The following is a 15,207-nucleotide window of genomic DNA, read 5'->3' as shown; positions in this document are numbered from 1 at the left end:
TTCGTCGAGCGGAAAAGTGTTCTGACTTATTACCTCTTACAATGGCACCACGACGCCCGATCCGGATCGGTAACTGTTCTGGTGCAATCAATGACGGCATAGACCAGATCTACCGTCTCGCAAAGTACGGCGATGTCGACGCCATCACAGCCGACTACCTCGCCGAGTTCAACATCGCATGGAAGGCCATAGAGCAGCAATCGCGACCAGACCTAGGATATGAACCCAACTTCCTCGAGCAGCTCGCCTGGCAGAACGGCGAAGCAGCACGCCTCGTCGCGGAAAAGCGCATCAAGATCGTTCACGACGGAGGTGCGCTGAACCCCCGGGGGCTGGCCGAACGAGCAGACGCATACTTCAAGAGCCTTGGCATCCGTGATGTCAAGGTGGCCTGGGTGAGCGGTGACAATGTGACGGATGCTGTCAAACGCGGCGCGTTCGGGCGAGTCATGCACCTCGACCAGCCCGGCGTCGAGTTTGATCCTCGCACTGAGAGTGCCGACGGCGAAAACCCACTCCTTGTCGCCAATGCGTACACGGGATACGCGGGCATCCTGAGGGCTCTTCAGGCCGGGGCGGATATCGTCGTGTGCGGGCGATGCACGGATGCCAGTCCCGTCATGGGCCTCGTGGCGTGGTGGCACGGGTGGAAGGGGACGGAGTACAACGAGCTCGCGGCGAGTCTGATGGCCGGGCATTTGATCGAGTGCGGGCCGTATGTGACCGGAGGCAACTATTGCGGCCAGCGTGAGGTGCCGAACCTCCACCACGCCGGGTTCCCGATTGCGGAGATCGCGGCTGATGGCGGTGTTGTCATCACGAAGCCGGAGGGGTCTAATGGACTCGTATCTGTTGATACGTGCAAAGCGCAGCTGTTGTACGAGATTCAGGGGGCGTTCTACCTCAACCCGGACGTCATCGCTGATATTGAGAATGCGACTTTTACCCAAATCTCGAAAGAACGAATTCGACTGTCTGGTATTAAGGGGCTTCCGCCGCCTCCCACGGCCAAGTTGGCCATTTGCTTGCTGGGCGGCTATCAAGCCGAGATATCTGCCTATGCGGCTGGTCTCGACACCGACTTCAAGTTTGAAGTGCTTAAGAACCAGGTCATGGGGCAAATCAAGCAGTCGGACTTCACAACTTTCACCATAGACAAGTACGGTTCAGCAGCGCCGGATCCACGGTCGCAGAAAGCCTGCACCGTACAATTCCGGATGTTCGCCCAATCACCCAAGAAGGAGGCTTTTGAGCAGTTCAAACGGGCGGTATTTTACAACGGGTTACAGGGCTATTGTGGCCTCCATTTGGGGATGGATTGGCGTACGATGGAGCCCCGGCCGTACGTACGATATTTCCCGGCGCTGATTCCGCAGGCGAGAATCCCTCTGTCTGTAAATTTTGTCGATGGCGAGCAGGATGTCACAGCTGAGCCGAGATTGGAGAGAGAATGCGGATCAATACCGCGGCAGCACGATTATGATTCTCCAGTTCCTCTAGCCAAGTTGTCTTTGAAGAAGACGGCGAGGAGACCGCTGGGAGATCTTGTGTTCGCGAGAAGCGGTGACAAAGGCGGCAACGCAAACGTTGGCTTTTGGGTACGAGACAAGTCAGCTTGGCCATGGCTTCAAGCATTCTTTACCAAACAGAAGTTCATAGAGTTGCTGGGAGATGACTGGCATGACAGATATGTGGTCGAGAGATGCGAGTTTCCGGGGCTATGGGCGGTGCATTTTGTAGTCAAGGGGATCTTACAAGACGGCGTCAGTAGCAGCAGCGTGCTGGACGGGTTTGCGAAGAGCTTTGGCGAGTTTCTGCGAGCGCGGATTGTTGATCTGCCCCTGGACTTGGTGAATACGGAAGACCAGCGGAAGAGGACGGCTGAGAAGTCCGCACAACAGGCCAGATTATGAGACTCAACCGAGGTGCTCTCAATTAACTTCCCGTTGTTCCCGGCTCACTTTCATGACTGTTATGAGTTGCTTCCGATGTTGACCGAATACTGTTTACTCTTCGTCGAATCTCGTACCGAGGACAAACAACAAGACTGCGGGGAACCTCGGCCGACAAACCCGAGAAAGCCACAGGGAGAGCAAGGTCGCTGAAGCACCCTGACAACAGCGAGCAACTGCTGCCGACCGTTTTATTTAGCGGCATGATGCCCCTGTAGTTATAGCCATTTCGTCAACTTGCCTGGCTAAATCGTGTCCTGTCAACGTTTACTTAACTTGCTTTTCTCTTCCTGAAATCTCCTGTGAGCCGACTAACACAAATATCAAAGCAATGTCCTCCGGTGATAGACCCGTCAAGAACGCATCAGGCCGCTACGACAACGTCGACTTCAGGAAAGCAGCGGGTTATCAATACCCACCCATCAAGTGCAGCTACAACCGCCGCGATGTTCTCCTCTTTGTAAGTCCGACCACCTTTATCAGACTCACAACGGAGTGACTGACGGAACCAGGCCAACGCGATTGGTGTCAAGAAGGATGAGCTTCACTTCCTCTATGAGCTCCACCCTCACTTCGCCGCCTTTCCCACGTTTCCCATCAACCTCGCCTTCAAGCAGACAGACCAGGATGTTTTCGACTTCATCGCGCGGACAACGTCGGGCCAGGTTCCAGGAGTTCCGCCGTTCGACGCTCAGCGTTCTGTAGACGGCGAGCGCGGCATCGAGATCATCCGGCCCATTCCTGTGTCCTCTCAGGGGCTGGACCTGGAGATTCGCAATAAGGTCATCGGAGTATATGATAAGGGCAAGTGAGATTCCCTCGGCACGGAGTACTCGTTACTGATGTGAGAATTCGCAGGCGGCGCTATGATTTTGGAGGCGGAGCAGCTGCTAGTCGACAAGACAACGGAAACTGTCTACACCAAGATGACCTCCACCGCGTTCGGCATCGGACAGGGCGGCTACAACGGTCCCCGGGGCCCTTCAAAGCCGGCCGCAACGCCACCGAAAGACCGGAAACCAGATGCCGTGCACACCATCAAGACCACGCCGGAGGCCGCTCTGCTCTACCGTCTCTGTGGAGACTACAACCCCATGCACGCCGACGAGGCCTTCGGTCAGCGGGCCGGGTTCAAGGGATCCATCCTCCACGGCCTCGGCACGTGGAACATGGCCGCCCACGGTCTGCTCCAAGAGCTGGGCAAGAGCGATCCTGACCGTCTCAAAGCCTACGGCGCGAGATTCAAGAGCGTCGTTTATCCTGGCGACACGCTCGAAACGCGCATGTGGGTAGTGAAGACGGAGGGCGGGGTAGACGATGTCGTGTTCGAGACGGTCGTCAAGGAGGATGGCAGAGTCGCGCTGTAAGTGTTGCCATATCGACGCGCCATGCATGCTTCAGGAAGTGGTCTGACTGGCGGCTGACAATTATTCCAGATCGAACGGATACGCCAAGGTTGCGAATGCAAAAGTGAAGCTTTGATGATCTGCCGAGCCCGCAAATGCCCGACGAAGCTAGGATGCGGTGACTTAGAAGAAGAGATATCAATCAGCATCTGAAGCAGAGTTCGCGCCAAGTCTCATCTTCATCCTAACGTGGACTGATTCGCGAAGTTTGATCTACCCTCGTCTGGAATAAGGCGATTGTGAATGATGGATATCGAGTCAGAGGTTGTCGAAAGGCACTACTTCATGAGTTGAAGAATAGTGGCATGACCAACAGCTCGTGAAACCCAAGCGTACGGCGTCGATATCTAATGTTGTGGTCCCAGAAAAATATTGCACCTGTATAGGCCAACAAAGGATAAACGATTTTGACGAGATACCAACACAGGGAAGACTTGCGTAGTGATCAGGAATAGCATATAATGATTATTTACGGCAAAAAGTAAAAGATTGCGCCGAGGGGGAATCGAACCCCCGGCTCCCCGACGCTGCTGGATGGCAACGGAGAATTTTACCACTAAACCATCGGCGCTTCTCATGGAAGAATGACTTTGAATGCGCGCCTATGTCGCGTGTCAGCGTACTCTTGCTCACCGCCGCGACGAAGTCCACGAAGATCGCCAAAATCCTCGTCTTTGCGCTGGTCTTAATCAAAGGTGCGAGGGAAACCATTTCGGATCCCTCTTGTCGCGATACGCCGCCAATCCTTCCGCCGCGTTCTTACTCCTGAGCATCGCCTCCGCCCACAACTCCTGTCCGCGCATCGTTGCCCTGCTTATTCCTGTTTCCCAAGCCTCCCTCGCTGCCAGTCTCGATATGATTACACTGTCGGGGCTGAGTGCCGCGATCTCGTCGGCGTAATCCAGTGTTCTCTCGAGGAGCTTCTCTTGTGGCACGATTTCCTTAACCAGGCCGCAGTCTCGCGCCTCCTCCACTGACATCGTCCGACCGGTGAGGATCAGGTCCATTGTCCTGTGATTGCCGAAGAGCATCATACATCTCGGCAGAGCGCCAGCGAGCGCCGATACGCCCCGGAGGACTTCGGGTAAACGAAAGGTCGCGTTCGGGGAGGCGAATATTACGTCTGCGTTTAGTATTGCTTCGAAGCCGCCGCCTGCAACAGAAACCGAGTTAGCAATTGAGTCTCGTGGGTCCAGTTGAAGGTAAACTACCATGTGCATGTCCATTGCACGCGACAATAATCGGTTTCCTCCCGGTCCGGTTGCTCATGCCCGCGAACTGCCCTTGGGGATACTCAAAAGCCACATCGTTCGTTTTGATAATATCCAGCCTCTGCTTCAAGTCCATCCCCGCGCAGAAGGCCTTCGTTCCGGCCCCGGTGAACACGGCACATCTCAACTCTGGCTCTGCATCGTACCATTTCCACAGCGCGCCCAGCTCAATCGTCGCCTCGACTGGTAGGCAGTTCATGTGTTCTGGTCGGTTAATCATAACAAGCAGGATATGTTTTCTAGGGAACGAAATGAGGCTATGCTCGACGTGAGGATAGGGGTTTTCGATCCACGAAGGGACGGGATTCTTCGTTCTTGGGGTCGCCATTGTCGCAACCTAGGTTCTTCGACGCTGTCAGCGAGCGGTATGCTGTACTGGTGACGATCTAATTTGAAGCTGTGTCACCACAACTTGCGCAGCCGGTTTTCACAACTGATACCTGCCACAGAGCTTCAATCACCACAACCGACAAGCCGAGACCTATCGCACGCAGCCATTCCGAGGCGCGTCACAACCGAGCACCAAAGCTACTCCCACCCACACAACCGCGGAGACGGACGAGCACATCCGCACAGCCCCCCAACCGCCTCCCCCTCACAGACATCCCGCGCCAGAAAGTGAATCATTAGCGTCCCTGCAAGAAGGATCATCCCCCACGGCGCGCATCACTGCGGGGAGAGCCCACGCTTCCCGTTCTCCCTCCCTTGCGTTCCCCGCTGTAAAAGACGCCGGAAACGTGTTTCCCGCCTGTTGCGATTGGACGGGGCGCCGCGGGGAGCGAGTCATTGTTCCTGTGCAACGTGAACTTGCAGCAACCGTCGTCGAGGACTTCTCTTAGCATCTGCCATGCGAGCCTTGCGCCTGGCGCCGAGGTAGGCTGCGGGAGGCTTCCGTGTGGGGGCCCGGACGCGATCTTCAACATTCTCTAGAGTTTCGACGGGCCGGGATTATCTTCTTTGCTTCAGACTTCAGTAGTGAGTTGGCAGATTGTGATGGCTGTTGACAAAGCGTCTGGTCTGTATGCATGACATCTACCAGCAGCTTCATGATCGCATCAAAGCCACAGCCATACGACAAAGCCTCCATTACTATCGAATTCGACACTTGATCTCGCGACTAATCTATCTCGATATGGGAGAATCGCCGACAGAGACGCCGCCACCGGCGACGCCATCGTTTCTCAAGCTTTCTTACCCTGCGCCTCGAGTCCTTCTTGTCCGGATGGATAGGCCAAAAGACCTCAACGCGATGTCGACCGCTGCGCAATGGGAGATGGACTCGGTGTGGAAGTGGTTCGATCAAGAACCCAACCTCAGCGTTGCAATAATCACAGGCACAGGACGCGCCTTCTCAGCCGGAGCAGACTTGAAGGAATGGAACAACAGCATGGCTTCCGAGGCCGACCCGAGCAAACGAATGGGCAACGCGCCGGCCTTCAAGCCCCTATCCCGAAGACTGGGAAAGAAACCCGTGATCGCGGCAGTGAACGGACTGGCGATGGGCGGCGGGTGCGAGTTCATCGTCAACTGCGACCTCGTCGTAGCCGCGGACGACGCATATTTCGGACTGCCCGAGGTCAAGCGCGGCATCGCAGCGATAGGCGGCGCCCTCCCGCGACTAATACGGACAATCGGCCTTCAACGAGCGAGCGAGTTCGCCCTGACGGGGCGCAACGTATCAGCGCAAGAGATGGCACAATGGGGGATCGTGAACAAGGTGGTGCCCAAGGACAAGGTCGTCGAGGAGGCGGTGCGTTATGCGCAAATGATTGCCGTCAACTCCCCGGACGCCATCATCTGCACCAGGGCCGGGCTGAGGCAGGGCTGGGAGACGGCGGCGGTTGAAAGGGCCGTTGAGTGGACTCTCGAGAAGGAGTTTGCTGAGCTGCAGAAGGGGGAGAATATCCTCGAGGGTCTCAAAGCGTTCTCCGAGAAACGGGAGCCGCGGTGGAAAGGTAGCAGGCTGTGACGTGCTCAATGCAAACGGTCCCCGTTCTAGAAGAGAGAGAGAACAATATGCCGTCTTGGAAACCACCATATTCCCTCCCCGGATGAACCAGTTCTGTGTGTTCTCCATGGATACTTGGCACTCATCCCACCCGGAAGATGTTTGGCCTCATAGACCATTCGTCTGAAACCACACGAGGGAGACGAGGTCCAGGTTGGACCTGCTAAGGAGAAAAGGAGATCATTCTTAGAATCCGTCGAACAAGGACCCGGGAACATGGGCTGGCAGATGCACGTCGATGTCACTAGGCGTAGATAGAGACCATGTGATGGGATCTAGGAAGTGTTAGCCCGTCACAAGCTAAGCAAAACACTCTGCTGTTCCGGCTCCAAGACCAGTTTCAACTACCAAGAGACGCCAAAGGAGCATCCCAAGTCATCCATTTGAGTCAGCAGTAGACTAATGAATCAGCGCCCATCGCACCCAAATGCGGCAGTCCAACGTGAAGAACGCTCGGCTCGTTCGGTGGTCTTCCCCGCAGGACGGCGCAGGGAGAGGCCCCCGCCCTCCGAACCAGACTCCATGAGAGCAGTTTCGAAGAGGTTCGAGTTTTCCGGGGGACACCTGGCGTACGTATGCCGTGTTGGACGGTGAAGCCCGGACAGCAGCAGAAAAGATCGAGTGAAGGGTGTGGGAGGACGGGACGCACACGCAAGTCTTGGACTCTTGTGGTGGGTGTGGTGTCTGGTTGTCTTACTTCGGGGTTCATCTCACCCTTATCCCGTCAGTCGGTTTTCGACACTTGCCACATTCAACGCCATCCTGTTCTTCTTCAATGGCAACGGGAAACTTGAGGCCTGTATAAGACTTCGAGCACGGCCTCGATGCGCGCGCAGATCCCATCTACACCATTTGGCTCCGGTTCGGTATAGTTCCATCAAAGTCAAGTCCCGATACCTACGTACTGCGAGCTGGTTCCCGCGTATCGATATCGCCGATATTCCCAAGATGGATATCTCCAAGAACGAATCCGTTCGCGAGTTCGAACGGATGGACACGTTGGAGAAGTACATCGAAAACGACCGAGATGATTCCGACTCGATTCGATCCGAGGCCCTTGGAGATGATCTTCCTCCCGGCTACTTCTGGTCACCTCGATTTCTCGGTGCCATGGCGGTTTGTCAATGACGGGGAATGAGGGGTTGCGCAGTTATTGACATCAATTTAGGGTTTCTGTCTGTCGGCGTTATCGGCATACATCTTCTTGATTCTCCCGACAAACGTCTTGACGTTCATCAATGCCGATATTGGTGAGGATATCCTCTTACTTTCTTGAAGTAATAACGACTAATAGATCTAGGTCCGAGTCCGTACATCTCCTGGGTCAACATCGCGAGAACGCTCTCGTTATCCTTCACTTACACCATCCTGGGTCGCCTCTCCGATCTCTTTGGCAGGCGTTGGTTCTTCATCGGCGGCAACGTCGTAGCTATTGTCGGTATTATCATCTGTGCCGTCGCGCAGAATGTCAACACCCTCATCATCGGTGCTGCCGTGTATGGTCTGGGTGAAACCGTACAGCTGAGTTTCAACGTCGCTGTTGGAGAACTGGTTCCCAACAAGTATCGGCCTATGGTTCTCTCCTGCATCTTTGCGACAAACGCGCCCATTGCAACTTTCGGTCCTATTATCGGTATTCTCTATGAGCCCGCTTCGAGTGAATATTTCTAACGTAAGAGTAGCTCGCAAGTTCGTCGAGAACCCCAAGCTTAGTTGGAGATGGTGCTTCTACATCAACATCATCGCCGTGGGTCTCGCCATTGTCCTTCTCTACCTGTTCTATCACCCGCCTACCTTCGAACTTCTTCATGATCGAAAGACAAAGAGGCAGCTCCTGAAGGAACTTGACTGTACGTTTCCCCAGCATCATTTTAACCTGCCGACGTCTGACTCCTGCGTGAAGATCTCGGCATTTTCCTGTGGACAGCTGGTCTCACCCTTCTTCTCATGGGCGTCTCATGGGGCGGTGTCATGTTCCCCTGGGAATCTGCGGCAACCATCTCGAGTTTGGTCATCGGTACTAGTCTTCTAGTTGCGCTTTTCTGTTGGGAATCCTTTGCCAACCTCACGTATCCCGCTATCCCCGTAAAGTTCTTCGCCAACCGTGGTTTCATGGCCCTCGTCTGCTGCGCAACAGTCGCCAGTATGTTCTACTACTCTGCCGTTCTTCTGTGGCCACAACAAGTCCAGGCTTTGTACACGACCGACATAAACTACGGCGGATGGCTCTCCTCCACCGTCGCAAGCTCAACAGCACTGGGCCAGGTTTGCGCCGGAGCGATTGTCAAGTGGGGAGGAAACGTGCGGTACTGGATCATCTTCTCGACCTTCGCCATGGTTGGCTTCGTCGGCGCACTCGCGTCTTTGACTCCTGATACTCTGAACACGGGCATCGCTTTAACGATTCTGGGACCTTTCTTCGTCGGTTTCATCGAACTCGCGTCTCTTGCTCTGGCGCCTCTCTTCTGCAAGCCTTCAGATATTGGTCTCGCTTCTGGTCTCCTGGCGTCCATTCGTTCCGCGGGAGGCTCCATTGCCGTTGCCGTCTACACCTCCATCCTGTCAAACCGCCTTGCTACCGAGATTCCCAAAGCCATTACTCAACCTGCCATTGCCGCTGGGTTAGCTGCGAACCAGGTTCCAGCTCTCGCAAAGGCGATCCAGGGAAACAAGCTGAAGACGTTCCCTGGTCTGAGCAGTGCTGTGAAGGAAGCCGTTTCCAAGGTCTTGCCTATTGCCTACTCCAAGTCGTTCGAAACGGTTTACCTTGCGAGTTTAGGATTCGGTGCAATCGCCATTATCGGATGTCTTTTCTCGATGGACGCGCAGAAGCATTTGACCAACAAGGTCGAGCGACGCATGAGGTGAGAGAGGCTTATCGGGTGAGGGGTAGTGGAATCAAGAGACGCGGATGAATGTCTCTGAGGGATCATCAGAACAAGGGTCGCTTTGATAGCAGACTGTTGGAGTTCATTGTTCAAGTACATTCCATAGCAAGCAGTGAGCGTTTGATTTGGTCTGTTTTTTCTTCTCTGGCAGCGAATCAACCAAATTGGCTATAAGCCTCTACAGGGACTGCAAGCTTGAGAATTTCGTATACTGGATCACCTAGTGATGCGGTGATGCTGGTGACATACTTGTGGTGTAGCACCCCGCAGCAAACCACGAACCCATGCCTGCATGAATATCTTAATTCTCCGGGGATACCCCAACATGACCTGAACCGAGATCTTTCACTTCACTACTACTCACGTGGAGTTTATTGCTTTCAGTCTCGTACTGTCGTTCATACGGCGCAGAATATCAACACAATGCCCCGAAGATCCTCTATTTCCCTGTCCGTCCAGTCGGCGACATCGCCCTCCTCCGTTGCCTCTTCAACGGCCAACGAGGTCCCGGGCTTGACGACCCAAGAAACAGAGCTACAGAAGAAACGGGCCAGAGACAGGAAGTCGCAGCAGGCCATGCGAGACCGCAACAAGTGGACGATACACACCCTGACGGATCAAGTCAGTTTCCTAAACGGTGCTCTAGACGGGCGAGTGAGGGATATCGCGATACTCCAGAACAGACTCGGGACCCTGGAAGCAGAAAATGCTCATCTACGAGCACAAAACGCCGCCTTGAATCTGAGCTTGATTCGGCGTAACGACGTTTCTTCATCGGGAGAAGCGGATCCCAGCTTGGATACTAGGCTTTTTGACTATCCGTGGACACTCGCAGCACGAAACACGTCACCGACTTGCATCGCGGATCAGATACTTCAAGGGTTTGTCGATTCTACACGCTCAGGAGGTGCCTCGGCATCGGATACTACCGCCTTCTACTCGATGAAACCGAAGGTCGGCGCCCTCATCCAAGCGGAGAGCCGATCTCAAGACGACATCAGCAATGTGGTTGCGGATGTGGTGAGGGCGTACCCTGAGATCGAGAGTCTGCCAAAGAAGGTCGCTGTTTTTCAGAACATGGCGTTACTATTGAAGGCATGGTTCACGTATTGCAACCCGTTGGTTCCACTGGGCTGACTTCACTCTGCAGTGGATGGTACTCCTTGACAAGCAAAGCTGGGACTTGATGCCCGCATGGCTGAGACCCATCTCAGAACAGCATACCACTCCCCACGCTGCATGGATAGACAGGATCCCATGGTGCGTGTTCCTGCTATTTACTTCAGAGCAACGCTGATGATAACAGGCCGCGAGTCAGAAAGTATCTCGTAGCGACTCCCGATATCACACTAGATGACTTTGCAGCAACATACAGCTCGAGCTTTGACGTCGGATGGATGTATGACCCGTCCCTCGTCCTCCTCACAGTTGCGATAGAAGAGCATGCCTCAACGGAGGTCACCATCAACCCTGTTTATGAAGAGCATCTTCGTCAACTGAAGAATTGGACGGTCGGGGAATTGTTTCGCCAACAATTCCCTGAGATTTCTGCACTGATAGACCAGGACACGCTAGAGTGGGGAGCTTCTGGGGGATCTAACTTGTCATGAAGACAATCCCAGAGATGTTTACTCTTCCATCAGCTACACTAATACTGGAGATATCGCCTCTTCTTTACCTCGCCTGAGAGTACACAATCGTCTTGGACTCGCCCATAAAACTGAAGGTCCCATCGAGGCTCCCCCCAAATCCGGGGTGCAGTGAAGCAACGGAAGTGGATTTGCGGAGTTCGATTACCGGCCTGTCGGGGCTCACGGGGTACTCGGGTGCGGGGAAGCGTGCCCGAGAACTGCGCATCATTGAGAACAGTCTGGCATACCCTGCTACGGAGTTTTGGGAGACGTTACGGACATTAGTTGCTCGTCTTACGGCGGTAAAAGTTTCAGAGGGATCATGACAACGAATGCCGCAATACGGAAACAGATTGCCGGGGCCTGGAAGACAACTCAACGTCAAGCCTCTTTCTTATACAAAGCTTTTCAACAAATGAGCCATACTGTCGATGGCGACAAACTACAATCATCAATCGAAATAATACAGCAAAATGACGTTCGCCCAGCAATTTCGAGACAAGGTCGTCGCCATCACCGGCGCCGCTTCGGGCATTGGCCTTGCCACAGCACACCTTCTCGCCGAACGCGGGGCGAAGCTCTCTCTCGCCGATGTTCAAGAAAAGGCTCTACAACAAGCTCAGTCAGACATTCAAACCAAGTACCCTGGATCAGAGGTTCTGATCTTCACCGTGGATGTCAAGAATTACGACAAAGTAGAGAACTGGATCTCCGAGACTGTCAAGCATTTCGGGAAGCTCGACGGGGCAGCCAACCTCGCCGGCATCATTCCCGACTCCATTGGCCTCAACGGAATAGACCAGCAGGACTTTGACGAGTGGAACCTCATTCTCGGCGTCAACCTAACTGGAGTCATGCACTGCCTCAAGGCCCAACTCCGTGTTATTGAGAAGACGGGGGCCATCGTCAACGCTAGTAGTATCGCCGGTCTTATTGGAAGGATCAACAACGCCTCGTACGTGTCGAGCAAGCATGGAGTTACTGGCTTGACACGAAGCGCGGCGAAGGAGGTCGGACCGAAGGGCATCAGAGTCAATGCAATCTGCCCGTAAGTGCGCTTGGGTTGTTCAATTCAATGATCACATACTAACATATGAATACAGTGGCAAAATTGACACCCCTATGTCGCAGGCGTCCAGAGATATGAAGATTGTGGTAGAGCCATCTTTGAAGCGTGTTGGGGAGCCGAGGGAAGTTGCAACTGTGATTGCTTTCTTGCTAAGCGATGAGTCGAGTTACATTTCGGGAGCCAACATTGGAGTTGATGGTGGATGGAACTGCTGAGCGTTTGTCTTATTTGGATAGAGATTGTTTGAATAGCCAACGCGTCGCTATTTTCTGTGAAGATGTGAGGAGCTATTTTCTATGTCGTTTCCATATCTTTGTGATCGTCCAAACTATGAAGTACGGAATCTCCCATGGGACAACTAATGATGGGTATACAAATCCTTTAATTTGAGATTGAGTGCGCTTTAAAGACTTACAATTTGGCTCTGACTTCATTGACGTCTTCCGCGAGTTTGGCAAGCTCACCCCGAAGAAGTTTCCCCGAGTTGTTCTTGGGAAGCTCCCGAACGAAGAAAAGACCGCCTCTCAGCTTCTTATAAGGAGCCACACGATCATCCACGTAGCGCAGTATCTCTTTCAAGAGTCTTGGGCGATCCCGTTCCGCGATAGACGATGCCAGACAAACGAATCCGACGGGGACTTCCTCTCCATCGGCATCACTCTGAATACCACAGACCCCTGAATCCAGAACCGATGGATGTGACAGGAGTACAGATTCCAACTCTGCCGGCGCAATCTGATTGCCCTTGTACTTGATGAGTTCCTTCTTTCTCCCGGTCAGCCAGAAGAACCCATCCTCATCGACCCTCACAATGTCTCCGGTGCGTAGCCAACCATCTTTGAAGGCTGCTCTCGTCTCTTCCGGGTTGTTCGCGTATCCCATGAACACCGTCGGCGCCTTCACCAAGCACTCTCCCTCAGTCCCTTCCGGGACATCGTTGAAGTCATCGTCCACGACTCGGACTGAAACTCCGGCGGCTGGCTTCCCTACACTCGCCCCCTTTGAACCGCTCCTCGTATCCCGAAGTAAGGTGATGGTGGTTTCGCTCATACCGTATCCGTTCAAGATCTTGGTGTTTGGTCCGAGTAATCGCTGCAACCCCTGGATAGTCGCATCTGAAAGCGCTGCGCCAGAGCACATGATCGTATGGACGGAAGTGAGATCCAGGTTGTGAATGTCGAGGTCCTTGACCATTCTGACAGCCGCTGTGGGAACCAGCCTCAGGACTGTTGCCTTCAACTCGGAGCAACGTCGAAGATAGGGCAGATAATCGAACTTTTCCATCGGCTCAACGTAGTTGCCCACCCAAGCTGGAAGCAACACGCCAGATACAACGCCGTAAATGTGCGCGAATGACGGAAAGAAAGCTTCCCTCATGTAAGCGTTATGAGTGAATGGGTTTGTTGCGCGGAGTGTCAAGAGGTATGCGATAAGGTTGTGGTGTGATATCATGACGCCTTTCGGCTTTCCCGACGTTCCTGAGCTGAAGCACATGCCTGCTTGCACCTTGCGGTTGTCTCTCGTTGATAGATCAAAAAGAGACGCGGGTCTAACGTTGGAAGAGTTGACATGGGGAAACTAGTCATTTAGTTTGACATGCTACCTTGGGATTTCGCATGTTTTACAGAATGCTTACCCGTGGATGGTTAGACTTGGCCGAGTCTCCTCCTTTGTCAAGAATAACTACGCTTGGTTTCCAAGGCATATCAAGACTACTGATGGCAGCCTCCACCTTTAGTCGCAACTCTTCGTCAACAGCTACAATCTTAGGCCTTGCTAGGCTGAAGTAATGAACCAATTCGTGACTTGTGGCCATCGAGTTGACACCGCTATGAATATTGGTTAGAAAGTTGCACCAGTTCTATTGATAAGAAGGCTTGACAAACCAGAAACAACCACCCGCCCACAGAACTGAATGAACAAGTCTTGCCCAGGAGACTGAGTTTGGGGCCAGAATGCAGACCAAATCTCCTTCTTGAAGGCCAAGAGAGGACTTAAGGAATGTGGCATCACGAGCCGCATGGAATCGCAGTTCTGAGTACGTCAAAGTCTGCTTTGGATTGCGAAAAGAGCCCATAACAGGCTTCTCCGGAGGCGTGTCATCTGGATTGCTGGACAGAATGAACTGTGACACCGAGACATCGGTGGGAATGAGAGGCGTCGGATAGGGAGAGGTGTACATCATGCTCTGAGAATAAAAAGCGACTGCAACTAACGGCAAAGTCACAATCTCATTAAGGCATTACCCGATCAACTCCTTTTAGTTGTTTCTATGAGTTGGCGACTTGAGACTCATGCTCACTGAACGTCGATTCGTCCTAAAAGCTGTGCCTGTGTGCTTGGGTCAGCGATGAATCATTGGCGCGACAGCAAGAAACGCCGAGTACCCCGCATGTCGTCTGAACTCTGCAACATCGTGGCAGGACATCATGACGGGTCCGCGCCGGATACCCAAGGCACGGGTCTCTTTTTCCGACCTACCCAAGAGACGAATGCTTCAAGCACAGCTCAGCGCCATAACCCGCCCTCTACTTTTGGGCGGATCTCCAATCTTAACTAATCAGTGCAAGAAACTGGTGGCGGGATTAGAATAGCGCTGTTACCAAAAAGAATGTCGCAGAGCTTTCTTGATACTTTCCATATCATTGGGTTTGAACTCGTCTATAAGCGGGTTCAACCATGTGTACGTTTATAGAAGATAAAAAGCTTGTTAGATTATATCTTTCTACTTACATAAGTTCAAGAGTCGCACGTCTCGGGGACTCAGCTTCTTGCTTTATGGCAAGCAGCTCGACGTTGTGACGGATGTAAGTCGTAGCTGAGACTTTCTTTACTGCTTATCTGCTGACACTTTTCGCAATAAACAGCCTTGAAAGTTTATGGGCTTGTTTACTTGACGTAACACAAATTCACAAATACTCGAGTGACGACTTGAGGATGGCGCGCTCAGATATTTACGTTCTCTGGTTGGTGCTCAAGTCT

At 53.3% G+C, this 15,207-nt stretch overlaps 8 protein-coding genes across 8 annotated transcripts; 6 read left to right on the top strand and 2 right to left on the bottom strand.

Annotated features, from left to right (window-relative positions):
- Nucleotides 1–41: 41 nt before the first annotated feature.
- Nucleotides 42–1,913, top strand: CkaCkLH20_08231 (uncharacterized protein; the record flags this gene model as incomplete). The annotated part of the gene is made up of 1 exon (XM_038890946.1): nucleotides 42–1,913. One exon carries the CDS (start codon nucleotides 42–44, stop codon nucleotides 1,911–1,913), a length of 1,872 nt encoding a protein of 623 aa, XP_038743709.1.
- A 370-nt stretch (nucleotides 1,914–2,283) lies between these two features.
- On the top strand, nucleotides 2,284–3,434 carry CkaCkLH20_08230 (peroxisomal dehydratase; the record flags this gene model as incomplete). The annotated part of the gene is made up of 4 exons (XM_038890945.1): nucleotides 2,284–2,412; nucleotides 2,465–2,734; nucleotides 2,831–3,315; nucleotides 3,389–3,434. The coding sequence occupies 4 exons, from the start codon at nucleotides 2,284–2,286 to the stop codon at nucleotides 3,432–3,434; spliced, it is 930 nt and encodes a 309-aa protein (XP_038743708.1).
- A 613-nt stretch (nucleotides 3,435–4,047) lies between these two features.
- On the bottom strand, nucleotides 4,048–4,828 carry CkaCkLH20_08229 (uncharacterized protein; the record flags this gene model as incomplete). The annotated part of the gene is made up of 2 exons (XM_038890944.1): nucleotides 4,048–4,511; nucleotides 4,567–4,828. The coding sequence occupies 2 exons, from the start codon at nucleotides 4,826–4,828 to the stop codon at nucleotides 4,048–4,050; spliced, it is 726 nt and encodes a 241-aa protein (XP_038743707.1).
- A 933-nt stretch (nucleotides 4,829–5,761) lies between these two features.
- Nucleotides 5,762–6,598, top strand: CkaCkLH20_08228 (enoyl-CoA hydratase/isomerase; the record flags this gene model as incomplete). Its single annotated transcript, XM_038890943.1, has 1 exon — nucleotides 5,762–6,598. One exon carries the CDS (start codon nucleotides 5,762–5,764, stop codon nucleotides 6,596–6,598), a length of 837 nt encoding a protein of 278 aa, XP_038743706.1.
- A 987-nt stretch (nucleotides 6,599–7,585) lies between these two features.
- CkaCkLH20_08227 (fungal trichothecene efflux pump) lies at nucleotides 7,586–9,505 on the top strand (the record flags this gene model as incomplete). The annotated part of the gene is made up of 5 exons (XM_038890942.1): nucleotides 7,586–7,753; nucleotides 7,806–7,887; nucleotides 7,938–8,270; nucleotides 8,320–8,487; nucleotides 8,541–9,505. The coding sequence occupies 5 exons, from the start codon at nucleotides 7,586–7,588 to the stop codon at nucleotides 9,503–9,505; spliced, it is 1,716 nt and encodes a 571-aa protein (XP_038743705.1).
- Nucleotides 9,506–9,948: 443 nt separating this feature from the next.
- CkaCkLH20_08226 (BZIP transcription factor) lies at nucleotides 9,949–10,662 on the top strand (the record flags this gene model as incomplete). Its single annotated transcript, XM_038890941.1, has 1 exon — nucleotides 9,949–10,662. The coding sequence occupies one exon, from the start codon at nucleotides 9,949–9,951 to the stop codon at nucleotides 10,660–10,662; it is 714 nt and encodes a 237-aa protein (XP_038743704.1).
- A 967-nt stretch (nucleotides 10,663–11,629) lies between these two features.
- On the top strand, nucleotides 11,630–12,440 carry CkaCkLH20_08225 (short chain dehydrogenase reductase family; the record flags this gene model as incomplete). The annotated part of the gene is made up of 2 exons (XM_038890940.1): nucleotides 11,630–12,204; nucleotides 12,260–12,440. 2 exons carry the CDS (start codon nucleotides 11,630–11,632, stop codon nucleotides 12,438–12,440), a joined length of 756 nt encoding a protein of 251 aa, XP_038743703.1.
- A 196-nt stretch (nucleotides 12,441–12,636) lies between these two features.
- CkaCkLH20_08224 (phenylacetyl- ligase) lies at nucleotides 12,637–14,410 on the bottom strand (the record flags this gene model as incomplete). Its single annotated transcript, XM_038890939.1, has 3 exons — nucleotides 12,637–13,803; nucleotides 13,862–14,054; nucleotides 14,112–14,410. The coding sequence occupies 3 exons, from the start codon at nucleotides 14,408–14,410 to the stop codon at nucleotides 12,637–12,639; spliced, it is 1,659 nt and encodes a 552-aa protein (XP_038743702.1).
- Nucleotides 14,411–15,207: the final 797 nt, after the last annotated feature.

Source organism: Colletotrichum karsti (genome assembly GCF_011947395.1).
Source record: "Colletotrichum karsti strain CkLH20 chromosome Unknown Scaffold27, whole genome shotgun sequence".
NCBI lineage: Eukaryota > Fungi > Ascomycota > Sordariomycetes > Glomerellales > Glomerellaceae > Colletotrichum > Colletotrichum karsti.
This window is presented reverse-complemented; position numbering and strand designations above follow the sequence as displayed.